Here is a 17,180-nt window from a genome sequence, read left to right on the forward strand (position 1 = left end):
CAGTAAAGTCCTTTGAAAGTTTGAGACATCTTGTCAGTTTGTCACTGGGGGTGGGATGGGGGAATGCGTACATATGCAATTATTTATGCTGTCTAGTTCTTTTACAGTTATTGATATATGACCTTGACGAGTAAGAAAAGGTGTTCTACACTGATTTTCCTGACACTTTTTCTGCCACTTTTCTTTTAAGTTCTGACTTTGACAGTAGTAGATACTGTATTGTGTGCTTTAGGCTGTCTGTGGCACTATGAATTACCTTTTAGTACTATCCAAGGCACACCATGTGTTGTGTACATCGGCTCTCTAACAAGGCATGTACTAATTTCTGATTGCATTATTTCGTGCAGGGAGTACAAACAATATTGCAAAAAATTACCCCCACCACACCATTGGGTATAGGGGGCCTTCCCTCACTACTTATACCAACCTTGAGGTTCCACCATCACAGGGAACTGGGAAATCCTCCGTACTCGAGTAATTCATCCTTGCAGGGAAAAGCTAGGCAGTCTTACACTGGTGATCACACAAGTGAGTCTCAATCCCTACGGTTTTGCAGACAAGCCTGGCTCCCATGCATATCTACACTTGCACATGTTTTCCAGCCTGTATTTCAATTGGAGAGGGGGGTGTTAGTATTGATCAAGTTTATTGTAGTGTGTTTGAGTTTGTGGTACAGATTTGTGCTCTTTTAATCACTGCTGCTCTCCAGGTAAACAGCATGTTGTTTTCTAATGGCATCTTCCTCATTCTTTTTTGCTTATGATTCATGCACTTCGTGTGGTCACATTTTGGTTAGTGAAGTTAGTGTTCCTAAGCAAACATGGAAATTAATGCATTAGTCTTCCCTAAAAAACACATTAAAACATTTGATGTTAAGTTGTCAATCTCGCCTCCATTCTTGCTTGATGGGTTCGGAGCCGATCCCTCGGCTCCGACTCGGCACTTGCTTGAGCTCGAGAACTCCTTTTACCAGCTCGAGGCAGCCCCATATCCCATGATGCAAGGCAGGAAGTACCCAGATCGCGTTTGCCGCTTCGCTTGGGAGGTCTTCTCTTTACCAGCTCCTGGTAAGTAGTTCACATTTGTGATATTTAAGCCCCTTCTTTCAGTTAAAACTAATATTTTTGATAGTTTAATTTAAATTTAACCTTTTTCTGACAGAAATCCCTGTCTCTTAATTTTTTTTAGTCAGTCAATTTTCCCTATCCCATCCCCCCCCCTGTTAGGGTGTGTGTGTTGGTGTTTTTTTACTAAATACCTCTTGGTATTAGTTTAATTTATTTTGACTGGTGTGTGTGTGTGTTGTGTTTAGGCACCATGTCTAAGGAGAGGGTTTCAGGTTTTAAGAAGTGTGACTCGTGCTGTCAGAAGATGTCTCTGACAGACGGTCACACTTCTTGCCTGTACTGTTTGGGCCCTCTTCACCTGCAGGACTCCTGTGCTATTTGTCACTCCTTCAGCCAGAGTCCTGCAGAAGAGACGCAATAAGTTGATTCTCAGGGGTCTTCTTAAGCCGGAGGGCTCTCCGCTAAGTCGGCTCCACAAAATCAACCAAAACTGCCAAGGCCCAGGCTTCTGTTTCTAAGCCTGCGGCCTCGGCCCGACTCGTATAGAGTCGAGATCGGCTCCGCTGGAGCCGATTCTGATCCACAAAGCTTTCGCCGATGGCTATCGGTGCCGAATCTGCTTTGACCACTGTGGTGTCGGCCCGATCGGCTCCGACACCCACGTGCACGGCATCGGTGTCGGCCCGGTCGGCTCCGACACCCATGTGGCACAGGCATCGGTGTCGGCTCCGATCGGCTCCGACACCGTTACTGTAGCTGTATCGGCTCCGCTGGAGCCGATACATCGAGACGTTCTGCCGGCTCCGAGAAATCGGTGCCGACAGGATCAGTAGTATCGGCTCCGATGGCCCCTTCCAGGAAGAGGTCGGGGTCTCCTTCCTTGGGGCCGCTACTTTCGGCTCGGCTTCGCCTCTTCTATCGGAACGGAGCCATCGGAGCCGATCTTCAAGGTCATCCAGGTTGTCAGATCATGACCTAGAGAGAGTGGTCAGTAGATTGCTCAAGTCACAGGTACTGGCCCAAATGCTACACAGTCTGTCTCAGCAGACGACTGTTGGTCCACACCCCGTTACAGTTCCTCCTTCGACTCTACCCCAGAGTTTGGAGTTGGAGTCTTCGGGCATGGTTACTGCTTCGGCTGGAGGACGGATACCTCCTTCTGTCCCTTCAGCCCCTACTCTTATCTCCTCTTCCTTAGAGGGATTCGGTGGTCGGGCTTCCATGGTCTCCTCCGAGGGGGTGAGTGGCATCGGACCCTTGTCCGAGCCCGCTCTTCCCCTTGGAGCCTCGGCCTTGGTGAGCTCGGCTCCGACATCTGCCTCGGAGACTTCCCTTTCGGTGGCCCCTGGAGTTCCTAGCTCTTCGGAGCGGGTTCTCTCGGACCTGCCTGGGAGGGGAGCATTCGAGGTGATGAAGAGTGTACTGGCCACTGGTATCAGTCAGCAGTCTCTTCCCGTAGCTCCTCCCTCTATTGTACCTGTTGACATCTCTGCCACTTCTCTTGCTACAGGACCCAGAGATCCTCCGCCTCAGGTTTCCCCATTGCGAATTTCCCCCTCTTCCGAGGATTCTCCTGATGTTTCGGGAGATCCTCCTAGGAAGAGGACTTGTAAGAGGAAGCATGTAGACTCCCGAGTCTGTCATGCCGGATACTGACTTTGATGAGTCAGAGGGATCCCCTAGATCCCCCTCTGAGGATGTCTCCTTTTCAGACATCCTAGAACTTCTAAAACAGAGGGGAAACTGGCCCACCAACAATCCCTCTGAGGATGAGTCAGTATACCTAGAGGCGTTTGGATCTCGGCCCTCCACCTCCTGGGTGTCTCCGCCTTCGACCCCTTATGCAGGTTATTGCACGAAGGCGTGGACAGCTCCTGACTCTGTAGAGCCAGTCCCTAGGAGGCCTTCTAAATTTATCACTGCCCCTAGTGACAAACAATTCCTTACCAAGGGTGTCCCGCTGATGCCATGGTGGTGGCTGCGGCCACCAAAAGGAACTTGCAGATCCTTCCGTGCCTGGCCCATCCTCCTAATAAGGACTCTAGGACCATGGATAGGTAATGCAAGCGGATGTTTTCCTCAGCGACCTTTGCTATGCTCGCTGAATTATCTTTGTCACTTCACCAGACTCCAGAGAGATATCCTGAAGGAGCTGGGAGAAGTAGTTCAGGATCCTACAGCTGCAGGGGCTCAAGAAAAGATTGCTTCGCAGCTAGGAACCCTCAATTCCATTGCTAACTCCTCCATGCGGCTAATATCTTATGCTGCGGATGGAGCAGTAGAGCCGCAGGCACAGGTGTGGCTCTTAGACGCCAAGCCTGGATGCGGCTATGTGATTTTATGGATCCCTTTAAGGCCCTTCACAAATTCTCCCTTTGATGGGTCAGCTTTGTTTGGCCCTCAGGTGAAGGAGACCTTGACCAGGTGTGAGCAGGACGGCAAGACTCTTTCTGCTGTTGGAGTCCGTTTTCCACCCCTTCTAGGCCTTATCCCAAAGGGCAGAAGGGTGGGAAGATGTGGTTCCGTAAATCCCAAGGAGTCACGCCGATTCACGTGGTCAGTTTACCCCTAGAGGCAGAGGGGTAACAACAACAGACCGCTCTAGAGGCAGAGGGGTCCAAGAACCAGGGAAACAGGGAGCCTCTCTCTGATAAGCCCTTTCAGCATCCCTGAGGTGTTGCCCGGCTGTCCCTCCTTGGAGGCAGTCAGGGGAAGATTATCACTGTACCCAGAAGCCTGGCATTCCCTCACTCAAGACAGATGGGTACAGTCGATCATATCCAAGGGTTACATAATTCCTTTCGAGGAAAGTCCCTTCCCCTCAAGTTCCCTTCCAGATGTACCACCCGGTCTAAGGGACATTGCAGTGTTAGAAATCGCAAAACTACTGCAAAAAAGAGCCATTCAGCCAGTTACAGTAGACCATTCAGAGCCCGGAATCTACTCAAGGTTCTTTTTGGTCCCCAAAAAGACGGGAGACTGGAGACCAATATTGGATCTCAGCAGACTCAACAAGTCTGTCAGGAAGGCAAGATTCCGAATGGTCACTCTTCAGTCAATTCTGCCCTTCTTACAGAAGGACAACTGGATGTGCTCAATAGATCTTCAGGATGCGTACTATCACATCAAAATTCACAGACGCCCCAGGAGATTTCTCCGCCGCTGGGGTCCAGTCATTTCCAGTTCAGAGCCCTGCCCTTTGGTCTCACTACAGCCCCCAGAGTGTTCACCAAATGCATGGCAGTGGTCACGGCTCACCTGAGACGCCAAGGATTCCAGGTGTTTCCGATCTCGACGACTGGCTCCTGTCAGCCACCACCAGGCATCAGCTTATACAAGCCAGGGATTACACAATAGACCTTTGTTCTCATTTGGGCATCTCAGTCAACTTCAAAAGTCATCCTTATCGCCCTGCCAGTCTATTACCTTCATAGGCAAACTTAAACACTGTTCGGATGTCAGCTACCCTTACAGAACAAAGACTTTCAGACATTCAGACTCATGTCAGGATCATTCTGGCCACCAAGAAAGTACAGGCCAGAATGGTTCTAAAGGTATTAGGTCTCATGGCTGCGCCATTACTCTTCTTCCCTGGCTCGATTCTACATGCGCCTCCTTCAGTGGATGCTGTTCACACAGTGGTCATACCAGCAACTCCCAATGCGCCACCAGATTCTGGTGACACAAACATGCAAAGAACATCTTGCTTGGTGGATCACATCGTCTCAGGTTCACCAAGGCAGGTGCTTTGTACCTCCGCCCCGATAGCCACTGTCACCACGGATGCCTCCCTGATCGGGTGGGGGTCATTATCAGGGCAGGATGGTTCATGGGACGTGGCAACCGTTCGAGTACCATCTGCACATAAATGTCCTGGAGATGAGAGCAGTGCTTTTAACGTGCAAGCCCTCAACGACTTTCTTCCCGTAGGGACAATTGCAGTCCACACAGACAACATGTCTGTAGTTTGGTATATCAACAAACAGGGCGGAACCAAGTCCTACCCCTTGTGTCGAGAAGCGCTCAGACTATGGCAATGGGCGATCTCCTCTCATCGGTTTCTGGTAGCAACGCATATCCCTGGGAAAACCAACATTATAGCGGACAGATTGAGCAGAGCTATTCTCGTGCCTCACGAGTGGTCTCTCAAGCAATCCATAGCGGAAGAGATTTTTCTGGAATGGGGTCGTCCATGTTGCGATCTTTTTGCTACTCCCCAAAACAGCAAATGTCCAGACTTCTTCAGCCTCTTCCTCTATCAGGCCATCCCCCAGAGACGCTCTGACCCAGGATTGGCCCCAGGGACTTCTTTATGCCTTTCCCCCATTTGCTCTGATCCCTCAGGTGATCCAGAAAGCTACCGTCTTGAGAGCCAAATTGATTCTCATTGCCCCTTACTGGCCTCGACAAGTTTGGTTCCCGTTCCTCCATCATCACCTTTTGGTGCAGCCGTGGCATCTGGACCCAGTGCCAGATCTACTGATTCACCAATCCGGTCAGCTGCACCGGTCAATCCCTTCTCTCAACCTCACAGCATGGTTGCTCCACTTCCTTCCCTAGCCAGGCTTCCTTTGATCTCTAACCCAGTTAGAGATATCATAGTAGCTTCACTAAAGTCCTCTACCAGGAGGATTTACACGAGCAAATGGAAACGTTTCTCTTATTGGGCTAAGGCCCAAAATATTGATCCTTTTACTGCCCCTGTTCAGGCAGTTCTGGACTTCTTAGCAGAGATTTTTCATGCAGGCTCCTCTTCTTCCACAGTCAGAGTTCAGTTGGCTGCTATTTCTAATTTTCATGTTGGGATAGCAGATCATAATATTATGTCCCATAGGCTCTGCAGGGCCTTCTTGAAAGGAATTTTCCTACTAAAGCCTCCAATCAGGAATCCTCCTCCTCAGTGGGATCTAAATTTAGTGCTGACATCCTTGATTCTTCCCCTTCGAGCCAGCTGTTTCTTGTTCCCTGAAATATCTTTCTTGGAAAACTTTATTCCTAGTGGCTATTACATCTGCCAGGAGGGTGTCTGAACTTCATGCTCTTTCGGTTCGACCCCTATTTGATTTTTCACAAAGACAGAGTATCTTTGAGAACTAATCCATCATTTTACCTAAGGTCGCTTCAAAAACAATCTGAATCAATCCATTGATCTCCTGTATTTTTCCTAACTATTCAGATAGAGCTGAACAAAAGCTACATTATCTTGACGTCCACCGTCAGCTTAGATATTATTTGGACAGAACAAAAACATTTAGGAAATCTGATCAACTTTTTGTTTCCTATGCGGATAATAAAAACGGCCTTCCTGTTTCTAAAGTGACTTTGTCCAGATGGCTTTCTTCGGTCATCACTGAAATTTATACGATCAGGGGAAAACAGCTGTGCTCAAAACCTAAAGCACATTCAACTAGGAGTTTAGCTACTTCTACAGCTTTTCAAGCTAGACTGCCTTTGGACACTATTTGTGCAGCGCCACTTGGGCCACTCCTCACACTTTTGTTTCCCATTACAAATTGGACTTGGCCTCCAGGGACAGAGCCAGTTTTGGCTCTACAGTCCTCAAGAGTGTGTTCCATTGAGCCACCCAGGATAGAGGTGCTAGGACGGTCCCATCAAGCAAGAATGAAGGCGAGATTGACAACTTAACATTAAGAAGTTATGTACCTACCATAACGCTTCCATGTTAGTTGTCTTCTCGCCTTCTTTCTTGACCCTCCCTCCTTCCCCTGGCCTGGACAGACCTTGTATAAGAAACTATTATGCTAAAGACCATTCAAACCTGGTCCTTTTTCCATCTGTAAGTTTCTTCTTCCTTTGGGAAGTATTTTTATGCTTGGTGTTATTGCCCTTTTGTCAACAAACGAGATCTGGGTACTTCCTGCCTTGCATCATGGGATATGGGGCTGCCTCGAGCTGGTAAAAGGAGTTCTCGAGCTAAAGCAAGTGCCGAGTCGGAGCCGAGGGATCGGCTCCGAACCCATCAAGCAAGAAAGAAGGCGAGAGAAGACAACTAACATGGAACGTTATGGTAGGTACATAACTTCTTATTAACTGCCTGTCAAGTAAGCAGTGGTTCAAGAACTCACCGACTCAGAATGTGAAACCTTGAATATATTGGGGGGTTGTCTCTGATCATACATCATGATGGTTGCCATGCTAGGTGATTGGCTGCATTGAAGTAATTTGTGACTTTCCTTCTTTTTTATGTGTACTGCAGATTTTGTTCACAAGTGTGCTGAAGACAAACTTTCTTGCAAATATGGTAGCGGGAATAACATTTTAGTTGGCCACCTCTGTAACTTGCTATAACTTTTTCTGCTTTATTTTTTCCACATCTTTTACAGGGCTATGGAGAAGGATCTCATTATGGTGAGCATAGAGACCTGACGACTCATGAAAATATGTCTTCGCCTTCATTTATAAACTCTGGATTGGTTGGTGAGTTTGCAGTGCAGTCAAACTGTAGAAATAGGGCAACAGTGTTGCTGAGCCACGCCTTAAACAACTAGTTTGTGCTGCACGTTGTCAGCCATTTTTCATTTAATCTAATGTGTACTTCATCTTGTCAGCAGTATCTGTAGATGTTTTTGGTAGCTAAAGTAGAATTCTCATAGATGTCTGTATAGCCACAAGTTGGATTGTTGCACTTCTGTATGGTAAAATGAATCACAGAATGTTTGTGGCTTCATCTTGTCTTTATACAGCAATAAAAATGCTAATGTTAAGCAGTTTGAATTCATTCTACCCATATTTCTGACTTTTGCAACTTGATGACTTTCTGGTCTAGTAAGTCCTCATCACTGCATTTGGGAATATGTTTCATTGAATATTTTTATAAAACACATTCAGAATGAAACTGTAAGCTTGACTTAATTGGCATACAAATCAGATTTCCACTGTTTCTCTCTTCTTATCAGGTAACAATTTAGTTTACTAACTCTTGCAAGGACACTGTGCTGTCCTGTGTGAGTGCTCACAGGCGAACACAGGTACCAAATCTGAAGTCCCACTAAAATTAAGGGCTGAAAGTGCTTAATCTATGAATGTTCCGTTTTTATTAAAGTAGTGTGTGCGTATCCTTTTGGCTGATGCAATTGTTTTTGAAACCAATGCGTTTGGTACCTGTGATGTGCTTCGTATTTCAATTTTGCACTGAACTGATGGGATTTCCTGCCATGGAAGCCCATGGCAGGCTGGACTACCAGAGGATTTTCCCCTCCTCCTGAAGACGGCAGATGCCATGACGACATCAAGACGTCTGGGTATAAAGGGGTTCAGCCAGTGCCATAACCTGTGTTCGTTCTTGCCATCGGAGCTGAAAGCAGAGTACTAGTTAGTGCGTCTGTCAGTTCTGTATCCCAGAAAGAAGACATCTAAAGCCAACTACCCAATTGGGGAGCTTCTCATATTTTTTTTTTTTTTTGGACTTATGTCACACAAAGTTAATAGTCTTCATTGTGGCAAGCAGATAGCACACCATGGCTTTCATTCCTTTTGTTTAACTTATTTGGCCCCAGAACATGACATTCCTCACTGTCAGTTCTGTGTTCGCTTTAACAGTAGAACAATCAAGCATAGGGCTGAGATTTTAGGTAAGCACTTTATTAAGTCGCTAGGGGCTTTGTATACTTTGTCATCTGCCGATTGTACTAAGGTTGATCTCACTGGGCATAAGAAACAAAAATGCAGAAAACTTAATGTACCAGGCGATGCTTGCTGTTGTCAAAGAAGGTGGGATGCCTTTGCAGTCCCCTCAGATGGCTGATGATGTTGAAACTCGTTCAGAGTCTGATATGCCTCCAAGTCCCTCGAGTTCAAGAGAGGCTGAAGGACCTAGCTCATTGTTTGGGTCTAGAGCTCCTTTGCAGGTTCCTGTTTCTGGCCACTGCTCTGTTACTGAAGATGGGGTATCCAGGTTTTTTGTCTGGGGTCAACTCTGGTCACCATAACTGGGATTTGGCTGTCCACCTGCGTTCCCTGCCCTAGCACTGACATTAATCTCATGTCCAAGTCTAAGGCCTCACATAAAAAAGGCTGCATGCAGCTTGCCCCATCCGAGGCCTACCGATTACAACTACCAAACTGAGGTTTATCAGCAGGGTCTGGTTTGGTTGGCTAAGGATTTGATCACCAAAGTCAGATCCAGATGCCTCTCTCAGGTTCTGCACCTGAAGCCTGTTCTGGCAAAAGAAAGGTATACCCCCCCCCCCCCAAGAGTCTTCTGATTCTTTTGACACTGAGGATGATGGTGATGAATTCACCTTTGGTTAAGGTTTTCTATTGCTTCCTATGGGGATTCAGATTCTGATGTGAACCTTGCCTCAGCCTCTTCCCGAGGACTGTTTTTTTGGGAAGACCCTACACATCCTGAGGGAACACTTTAAATGGGAAGCACAGGATTGTCCACAATCCAAGAAGGTGGTTAGAGAATTTTTAAAACTCCCTGAGCATAAACCTGATGTTCATAGTGTTTCACTGTTGCAGTCATTACTCTTGGGTTATCCTGCTGGCAGGCTACCCACAGTCGGCCTGGATTCCAAAGTCTTGGTCTGTCGTCTGTTGCTGTCGCCTCTTCCCTGACATCAGTGCGCCAGTGGTATAAAAGATGCAGCCGACACCATTTTCTTCAGTCTTTCTTGCTGCGTGGTGCCCGAAGCAAAAGCAGTTAGCAAGTGCTGGTCGGCCGACTCCTGAGATTTTCAAAATCGAATTTCAGATCGAAGTCTTCATTAAAGCTAAGTACCCCTTTGGGGAAACTTTTTTTCTTGTTCCAGACCAATGTCAGAAAAAGTTAACAATTGTATTTCTTGTGGGAAGCAAATACCTCAAGGATTTTCATTCTTACTGTATTCCTTGCCTAGGCCCTGATCATGACTTTGCTAGCTGTTGGTTGTGTTAGATTTAACCAACGCACTATTAAGCGTTGGTACGATTTTGCCTTTCATTACTTTGGCCGAAGGTTTAATTATATAATGCCGTCGGAACAGCCCACGACTGGAGTTTATAAAAAGTGCAAGGAAAAGGGCAGGTATCCGAGGTCCAAAACTGACGACGAGGCCCCCGCTAGGCGAGTCGCCGGTTCGCCTGTTGTCAGTGAGGTGCTTTCGCAACCCTTGACGCCTGCTGCCTCAGTGCCACAGGCCGCTTCAGACTCCCACGTGGAGCCGACTAGGCCTCTGGATACTCAAGGTATTGGACTCTCGGAAACTACTCCCTCAGATGGGTCCGGAGCCGCTGAGCAGCCATCGGCTTCTGAGGGTGTTTTCAGACCTACACAATTATGTCAAGCCAACCTCAGCTTCAAAGACAGACTAAAACAGCTCTAAAGACAAAGAAACAAGTACAGCATTCTCCTGGACAGACTTCCATGCCTAAGAAACAGATGCTTAAAATGGCCGAAGACCCTAATTACTTTGATCAGGGGTTCCCATCCCCCCTCCTGATAAGAGGCTTAGGCAAGACACAGAACATGACTCTTCTGATCAGGTTTCAATTTCCTCCGATTCCTCTTCTGAAAAGGGATACTCTTTTCCTCCCTATGAGGATTCTGATGCTGAAGAATCTATTCCTTCAGCTTCTCCTCCTGAGGATTATTCTTTTGGGGAAACCCTGCATACCATGAGGGAGCATTTTCACTGGGAGAGTCAAGATTACTCAGAATCTAAGAAAAGGCTCAGAGACTTTCTTTTACTACCTCAGCACAGACCTCTTGCTGTTCCACCTGTGCTAGACATTGTAGATTATGTATTTTCAGAGTCCGGCCTGTCTCCTGACTGTCTACCCCTTGCACCTGCTAAGCCAGACAGATACTACAGGGTTCCAGACTCTCATAAATATCTATATAAAAACCCTGCTGCTGACCCAGAAACTATATCTCAGGGTCCCAAAGGGGTCAAGGCTTACACTGCAAAAAACCCTGTCCCCTCTGATAGGGATTTTAGGGCACCGGACAAATGGGGGGAAAAAAGTTTACACTTCTGCTACCTTGGCTGTAAGGGCTTTAAATTGTCAGTTTCATATGCTTAAATAGCAGCAATACTTAATGTCACTGGTTAAACAGAAAATGTTGACAAATTCTGAATGTTCTGATAACAAGGAAATGCAGGATTTATTGCATGCAGCTGAACAAGTGGGAAAGCATACTTTGCAATGTGGTTTTGATTCACTGGAGGCCTCTTGCAGGGCCGCTGTTACGAGTTCTGTCATTAGAAGGCATGCTTGGTTAAAGGAACAGAATCTGCCAGATCATGTTAAATCAAAATGATTGGATGCTCCATTACAGCATGATACTTTGTTTGGTGTTGAGGCAGAAGAGGTGTTGAAGAAAATGGAGGATAAAGCGAAATCCATGCAGACAGTTAAGGATTTCCGACAGGTACAGCCACCCAGATTTAGCAGGAACTGGCCTACAAAGAATTGGTCCTTTCCAGTGTCAGACAGGCCACAAAGAGGCAGATAAGACACCCCAGAGGCAGATCCCAGCCCCGCCTAAACAATGGGGTGCTTCTACCTCCAAAAGTGAAGAAGACAAATCACAACCATACAGGAAACCGTCCCAATGACTTTCCTCTGCCAGAACCAAGCACTTATCTTTTGGCAGCCCCCTTAGGGGGAAAACTAGCACTTTTTTCACCAAATTGGCACATGATTACCCAAGGACAAATGGATCTTGAACATAGTGTCTCAGGGCTACAGGTTCCACTTTCACACCCTGCCAAGGGCAAAAGATATGCCAGACCTGCCACATAATCAATGGGCAGAGGCACAAAAGCAAGTTTCATCTCTCATGGACATGAGGGCCATTCAACAAGTACCACAACAGTAGCAGGGACAGGGATTTTACTCAAGACTTTTCTTGGTGCCCAGAAAAGGACAAACCCTGGAGACCAATACTGGACCTGTCTATTCTAAAAACATTTCTGGACGTTCCAAAATTCAAAATGTTGACTCTGCAGCAGCTACTACCCATGCTGGGCAAGAAGGCTTGGCTCGTAACTTTGGACCTAAAAGAGGCATAGTTGCATGTCCCAATCGGACAACCTTGCAGAAGATACCTCAGATTCATAGCTGGCTCAATGCACTACCAATTCTCTGCACTGCCCTTTGGCTTATCTACTGCGCCCAGGGTCTTCACAAAATGCCTGGCACCAGTAATTGCATTTTGCAGACAGAGGAATTCAAATATATCCTTACTTGGACGACTGCCTTATTCAAGCAGAGAACAAATACATTCTACTAAAGCATCTGGCGTTTGTAAAAAGATTACTAATTTGCCTAGGGTACACAGTAAATGAAAAGAAATCAAAACTAGTACCCTCTCAAGAGATAATATTCCTGGGTGCAAGCTTAAATGCAACTGCTCAGATGGCTTATCTCGCACCAGACAAAGGCAACTGACTTCTTACTTCAAAATGTTGGCAACAAAAACCCAGTTATCTGCAAGAAAAATTCTGCAGGCTTTGGGCTTCATGGCATCCTGCATTCTGCTAATTCCATATGCCAGACTGCATATGAGGAAACTACAATGGTATCTAAAAAGTGTTTAGACTCAACATTGCCACAGCCTGGAAACATTAATTTCCCTTGTTCCCTGCCTGCAACAGGAGTTTCGATGGTGGGCACAGACCTGTCACCACAACAAGGGGCAGCCATTCACTTTACCAACAGCCAGGTAGACACCAACAACGGATGCATCAGATTATTCCTGGGGGGCCCACATGGCGGGAAAATGTATTCAGGGCACATGGCCCGCAAGCCAGACGCATCTTCATATCAATCAAAAAGAGATGCTAGGTGTTCAGAATGCCCTGACAGCTTTCAAGGATCTACTTCATCCAGGACAACTACTGATAAAGACTGACAATACTACAGTCATGTGGTACATAAACCAGCAGGGAGGCACACATTCCTACCCCCTCTGCAGACAAGCCATGACTTTGTGGGACACAGCGTTGACTTATCAAGTTCACCTGCAAGCACAGTTCCTGCCTGGAAGAATCAATACTCTGGCAGACGAACTAAGCAGAAACCTCATGGATCCCCACGAGTGGAAACTGGATCCACAAGTCTTAAGCATGATAACAAGGAAATGGGGATGCCCAGACATAGATCTATTTGCCTCCCCTCACAATTGCCAACTACAGAGATTCTGCACAAGGATTTATCACAAGCAAGCATGGAAAGTGGATGCCCTATCCTTCAGCTGGAAAAACCTAACAGTATATGCCTTTTCTCCACTGCCTCTCCTCCCCTAGGTACTTCTAAAGGTCAGACAAGAGAAGCCAAAAATGATACTGATTGCCCCAGACTGGCCACGCCAGCACTTGTTCCCAATCCTAAAGATCTTGTCTCAAGGTCCAGCCTGGACATTGCCTCAAAATTCTCACTTACTGACCCAACAAAACAATCGGATCCTGCACAGCCAACTCAGGACCTTAAATCTGGCAGCATGGTGGATAATGTAGCCATTCAGAACACTCCTCTTTCCAAAGCTGTAATGGATGTTATCTTGGAGGCCCAGTACCAGAAAATCTTATGCAGAAAAATGGAAGAGATTCTGTGCTTGGAACCAGGAACAAGGAATTGACACGTTTGTACCAAATATTCCTCGGATTTTACAATACTTAACTGAGATGCTGGACAAAGGCCTATCCTTTTCATCAATTAAGATTCATGCCTCTGCCATTTCAGCCCATTACAATACGGAACCACCTATCTTTTCTCATCCTTTAATAAGGCAGTACTTCAGAGGGGCCAAAAACATAAGACCTCCAAGGAGAGCACCAGTACCTGCATGGGACCTCAATTATGTCGTGGAAAAACTCACACTGCCTCCTTTTGAGCCAGCCTCAACAGCTGATATAAAATTCTTATGCTGGAAAACAGCTCTGCTCCTAGCAATAACCTCTGCAAGACGAGTCTCAGAGTTAGAGGCACTCATGGCTGTAGAACCTTTTATCATTTTCCATCCAGACAGGGTTTCTCTGAGGACGAACCCTACTTTTATGCCTAAGGTGGTGTCCAGTGTGGCCCTTACCCAAACCATTTGCTTGCCTACCTTTTATCCAAACCCACAGAACAAGGGTGAGAGACTTCTGCATTCTTTGGACATGCACAGACAGCTACGCTTCTACTTGGACAGAACTAAAGCTTGCAGAAAGATTGAGCAACTTTTAGTGGCATATGCTGCAGGATCACAAGGAAAGGCTAGCTCAAAACCGACTGTTTCAAAATGGATAGGCCATTGTATTCGTTTCTGCTACTCACAGCATGGCAAATCATTGCCTAAGGGCATTAGGCCACATTCTACCAGAGCAGCAGCCACTTCAGCAGCCTTCCTCAGAGGAGTACCAACCAAAGACATCTTAGAGGCTACAACTTGGAGTTCAGTGCACACTTTTACAAAGCACTACTACTTACCTCTCTACTCTAAATCTGGAGCAGGCTTTGCCACTGCAGTTCTGCAGGGCCTCATAGCCTCTCCTAATCCTATTTAGCCCAGCTACCCATTTTCAGCTTTGGGATTCAACCCAAGAGTAATGACTGCAACAGTGAAACACGATTAACATTGTACAGATGTTCATCGTGCATACAGCTGCAGTCATAACAGATGGGTTCTCCTGCCGTCAGGCGGGTCCTCGGTCGGCCGAATTCCAAAGTCTAGGTCCAATGTCGGTTGTCGTCGCTTCTTCCCTGACGTCAGTGCGACAGGGTTATAAAGGAACCAGCCGACGCCATTTTCTTCAGTCTTTCTTGCCGCGCGGTGCCTGAAGCAGAAGCATTTCGCAAGTGCCGGTTGGCCAGCTCCTGAGATTACGAAAATTTGGAAACCGAAGTCTTCTTAAAAGCTAAGTACCCCGTTGGGGAAACTTTTCTTGCCTCAGACCGATGTCAGACAAAGTTAATAATTGTATTTCTTGTGGGAAGCAAATACCGCATAAGGATTTCCATTCCCTCTGTATACCTTGTTTAGGCCCAGACCACGACGTCTGTCTGTCGCTTTTGTGCTACATTCAACAAACGCACTATTAAGCGTCGGGCGGAGTTCGCCCAGCATTATTTTGGGAAAGCATTTAACTATACTATGTTGTCGGATACTCCGACTCCGGTTTTGTCTAAAAAACGCAAAGACAAGGACCGACACACGAGGTCCGCGGCCTCTACCGACACCACGCCAAAGCTGACTACACGTGGTCCGGTTCTCAGCGAGGCGCCTACGCAGCCCCTGAATACCGACGACACTTCTTTGACGGTGTCTCCTGTGCCCGAGGTCGCAGGCTCCTCGGCCCACACCCCGACTACAGATACCGAAGCCACCCTTGGCATTGAAACTCAGAATGTGGACAGGTCCACCTCCACTCAAGGTGTCATCAGACCTTCCTCTTCTTTCTCCATCAAGGCTTTCACAAAGTCTAAAGCAACCATGCACTCCGAGACCAGCTACACAGGGCCCATCTCCAGGCCCCATACCTAAGAAACAGATGCTTAAAATGGCTGAGGATTTAATTACTCTAATCAGAGGTTCTCAGCCCCCACCGGACAAAAGGCCCAGAGTGGAGGAAGATTCCCCCTCCTCTGATCTGGGCTCCATTATTTCAGAGCACTCTGATGATCAGGAACATTCTTACTCCCCTTTTGAAGACTCTGATGCGAAGGAGTCCATCCCTTCTGTACCCCCCCGAGGATTACTCATTTGGGGAAACTTTGCATACCTTAAGGGAACACTTCCACTGGGAAGGCCAGGATTATTCAGATTCCAAGAAAAGGCTCAGGGAATTTCTCTTGTTACCTCAGCACAGGCCTCTGGCTATACCTCCTGTCTTGGACATCCTAGATGATGTTTACTCAGAGGCCTGCCTTAACCCGGACTCCCTACCTCCAGCTCCAGTTAAGCCTGACAGGTACTACAGGGTTCCTGACGCACCAATTTCTATACAAAAGCCATGCTGCTGACCCAGAAACCATCTCACAGGGCCCCAAGGGAGTTAAGGCCTCCATTGCCAAAAAACCATTGCCTTCCGAGAGAGAGATTCCAGATCCTTAGAAAGGTGGGGAAAAAAGGTATATACCTTGGCTACCTTATCCATGAGGGCCTTAAACTGTCAGTTTCATATGCTAAAATACCAACAGTTTTTGTTATCCCAATTGAAAAGTAAAATGTCACAACCTGAACAACCAGACTTGAAGGAGTTGCAGGATTTGATGCATAGTGCAGAACAAGTGGGTAAGCATACCTTACAATGTGGTTTTGATGCTCTAGAGGCCTCATGTAGAGCTGTTGTTACAGGATCAGTCATACGTATGCATGCCTGGCTCAAGGAACAAGCCTTGCCTGATCATGTCAAAGCTAAATTACTAGACGCCCCTCTTCAAAAGGATGTACTATTTGGTGCTAATGCTGAGGAGGTATTAAGGAAAATGGAGGAAAAGGCTAAATCAATGCAAACTGTGAAAGAATTTCTACAGGTTCAACCCCCACGTTTTAGTATAAATTGGCCTTCCAAAAACTGGTCCTTTCCTGCCACAGACAGACCCCAAAGAGGCAGATACAGGCGCCCGAGGGGCAGAGGACAATCCCAAGGATCGTATATAGGCAGACAATGGCAAGCTCCTACACAAAGAGGTGGTGAGGACAACTCGCAATCTTTCAGAAAGCAAACCCAATAACTTTCCCCTTTGCATGCCAACCAGGTCTCAAATGGCAGCCCCCTTAGGAGGAAAGCTGGCATTATTTTCAAAAAATTGGCATGTTGTCACAAAGGACAAATGGATCCTGGACATTATAAACAGAGGCTACAAATTCCATTTTCACACCCTTCCAAAAATGAGGCATGCCAAACCTGCCACACAATCAAAGGGCAGAGGCACAAAGGCAAATTACAGATCTCATAAACATGAAAGCTATTCAAGAGGTACCTACGCACGAATAAGGTCAAGGTTTTTATTCCAGGCTATTTCTGGTGCCAAGGAAGGGAAAAGATTGGAGACCTATTTTGGATCTATCCATCCTAAACACATTTCTACTCGTACCAAAATTCAAGATGCTCACTCTGCAGCAACTTCTTCACATGCTGGGCAAGGAGTCTTGGCTGGTAACATTGGACCTCAAGGAGG

General features: G+C 46.7%; 1 protein-coding gene across 1 annotated transcript in view; it reads left to right on the forward strand.

The window, feature by feature from the left end:
- TCF3 (transcription factor 3) overlaps positions 1-17,180 on the forward strand; it is a 2,378,933-nt gene that overhangs the window by 363,553 nt on the left and 1,998,200 nt on the right. The window contains exon 5 of the mRNA XM_044054828.1: positions 7,412-7,540. Within this exon, the coding sequence (XP_043910763.1) occupies positions 7,412-7,540 (129 nt within the window). The remainder of the gene's footprint in view (positions 1-7,411; positions 7,541-17,180) is intronic.

Source organism: Protopterus annectens, chromosome 13.part0 (genome assembly GCF_019279795.1).
Source record: "Protopterus annectens isolate FY-2018-M chromosome 13.part0, PAN1.0, whole genome shotgun sequence".
Lineage (NCBI taxonomy): Eukaryota > Metazoa > Chordata > Ceratodontiformes > Protopteridae > Protopterus > Protopterus annectens.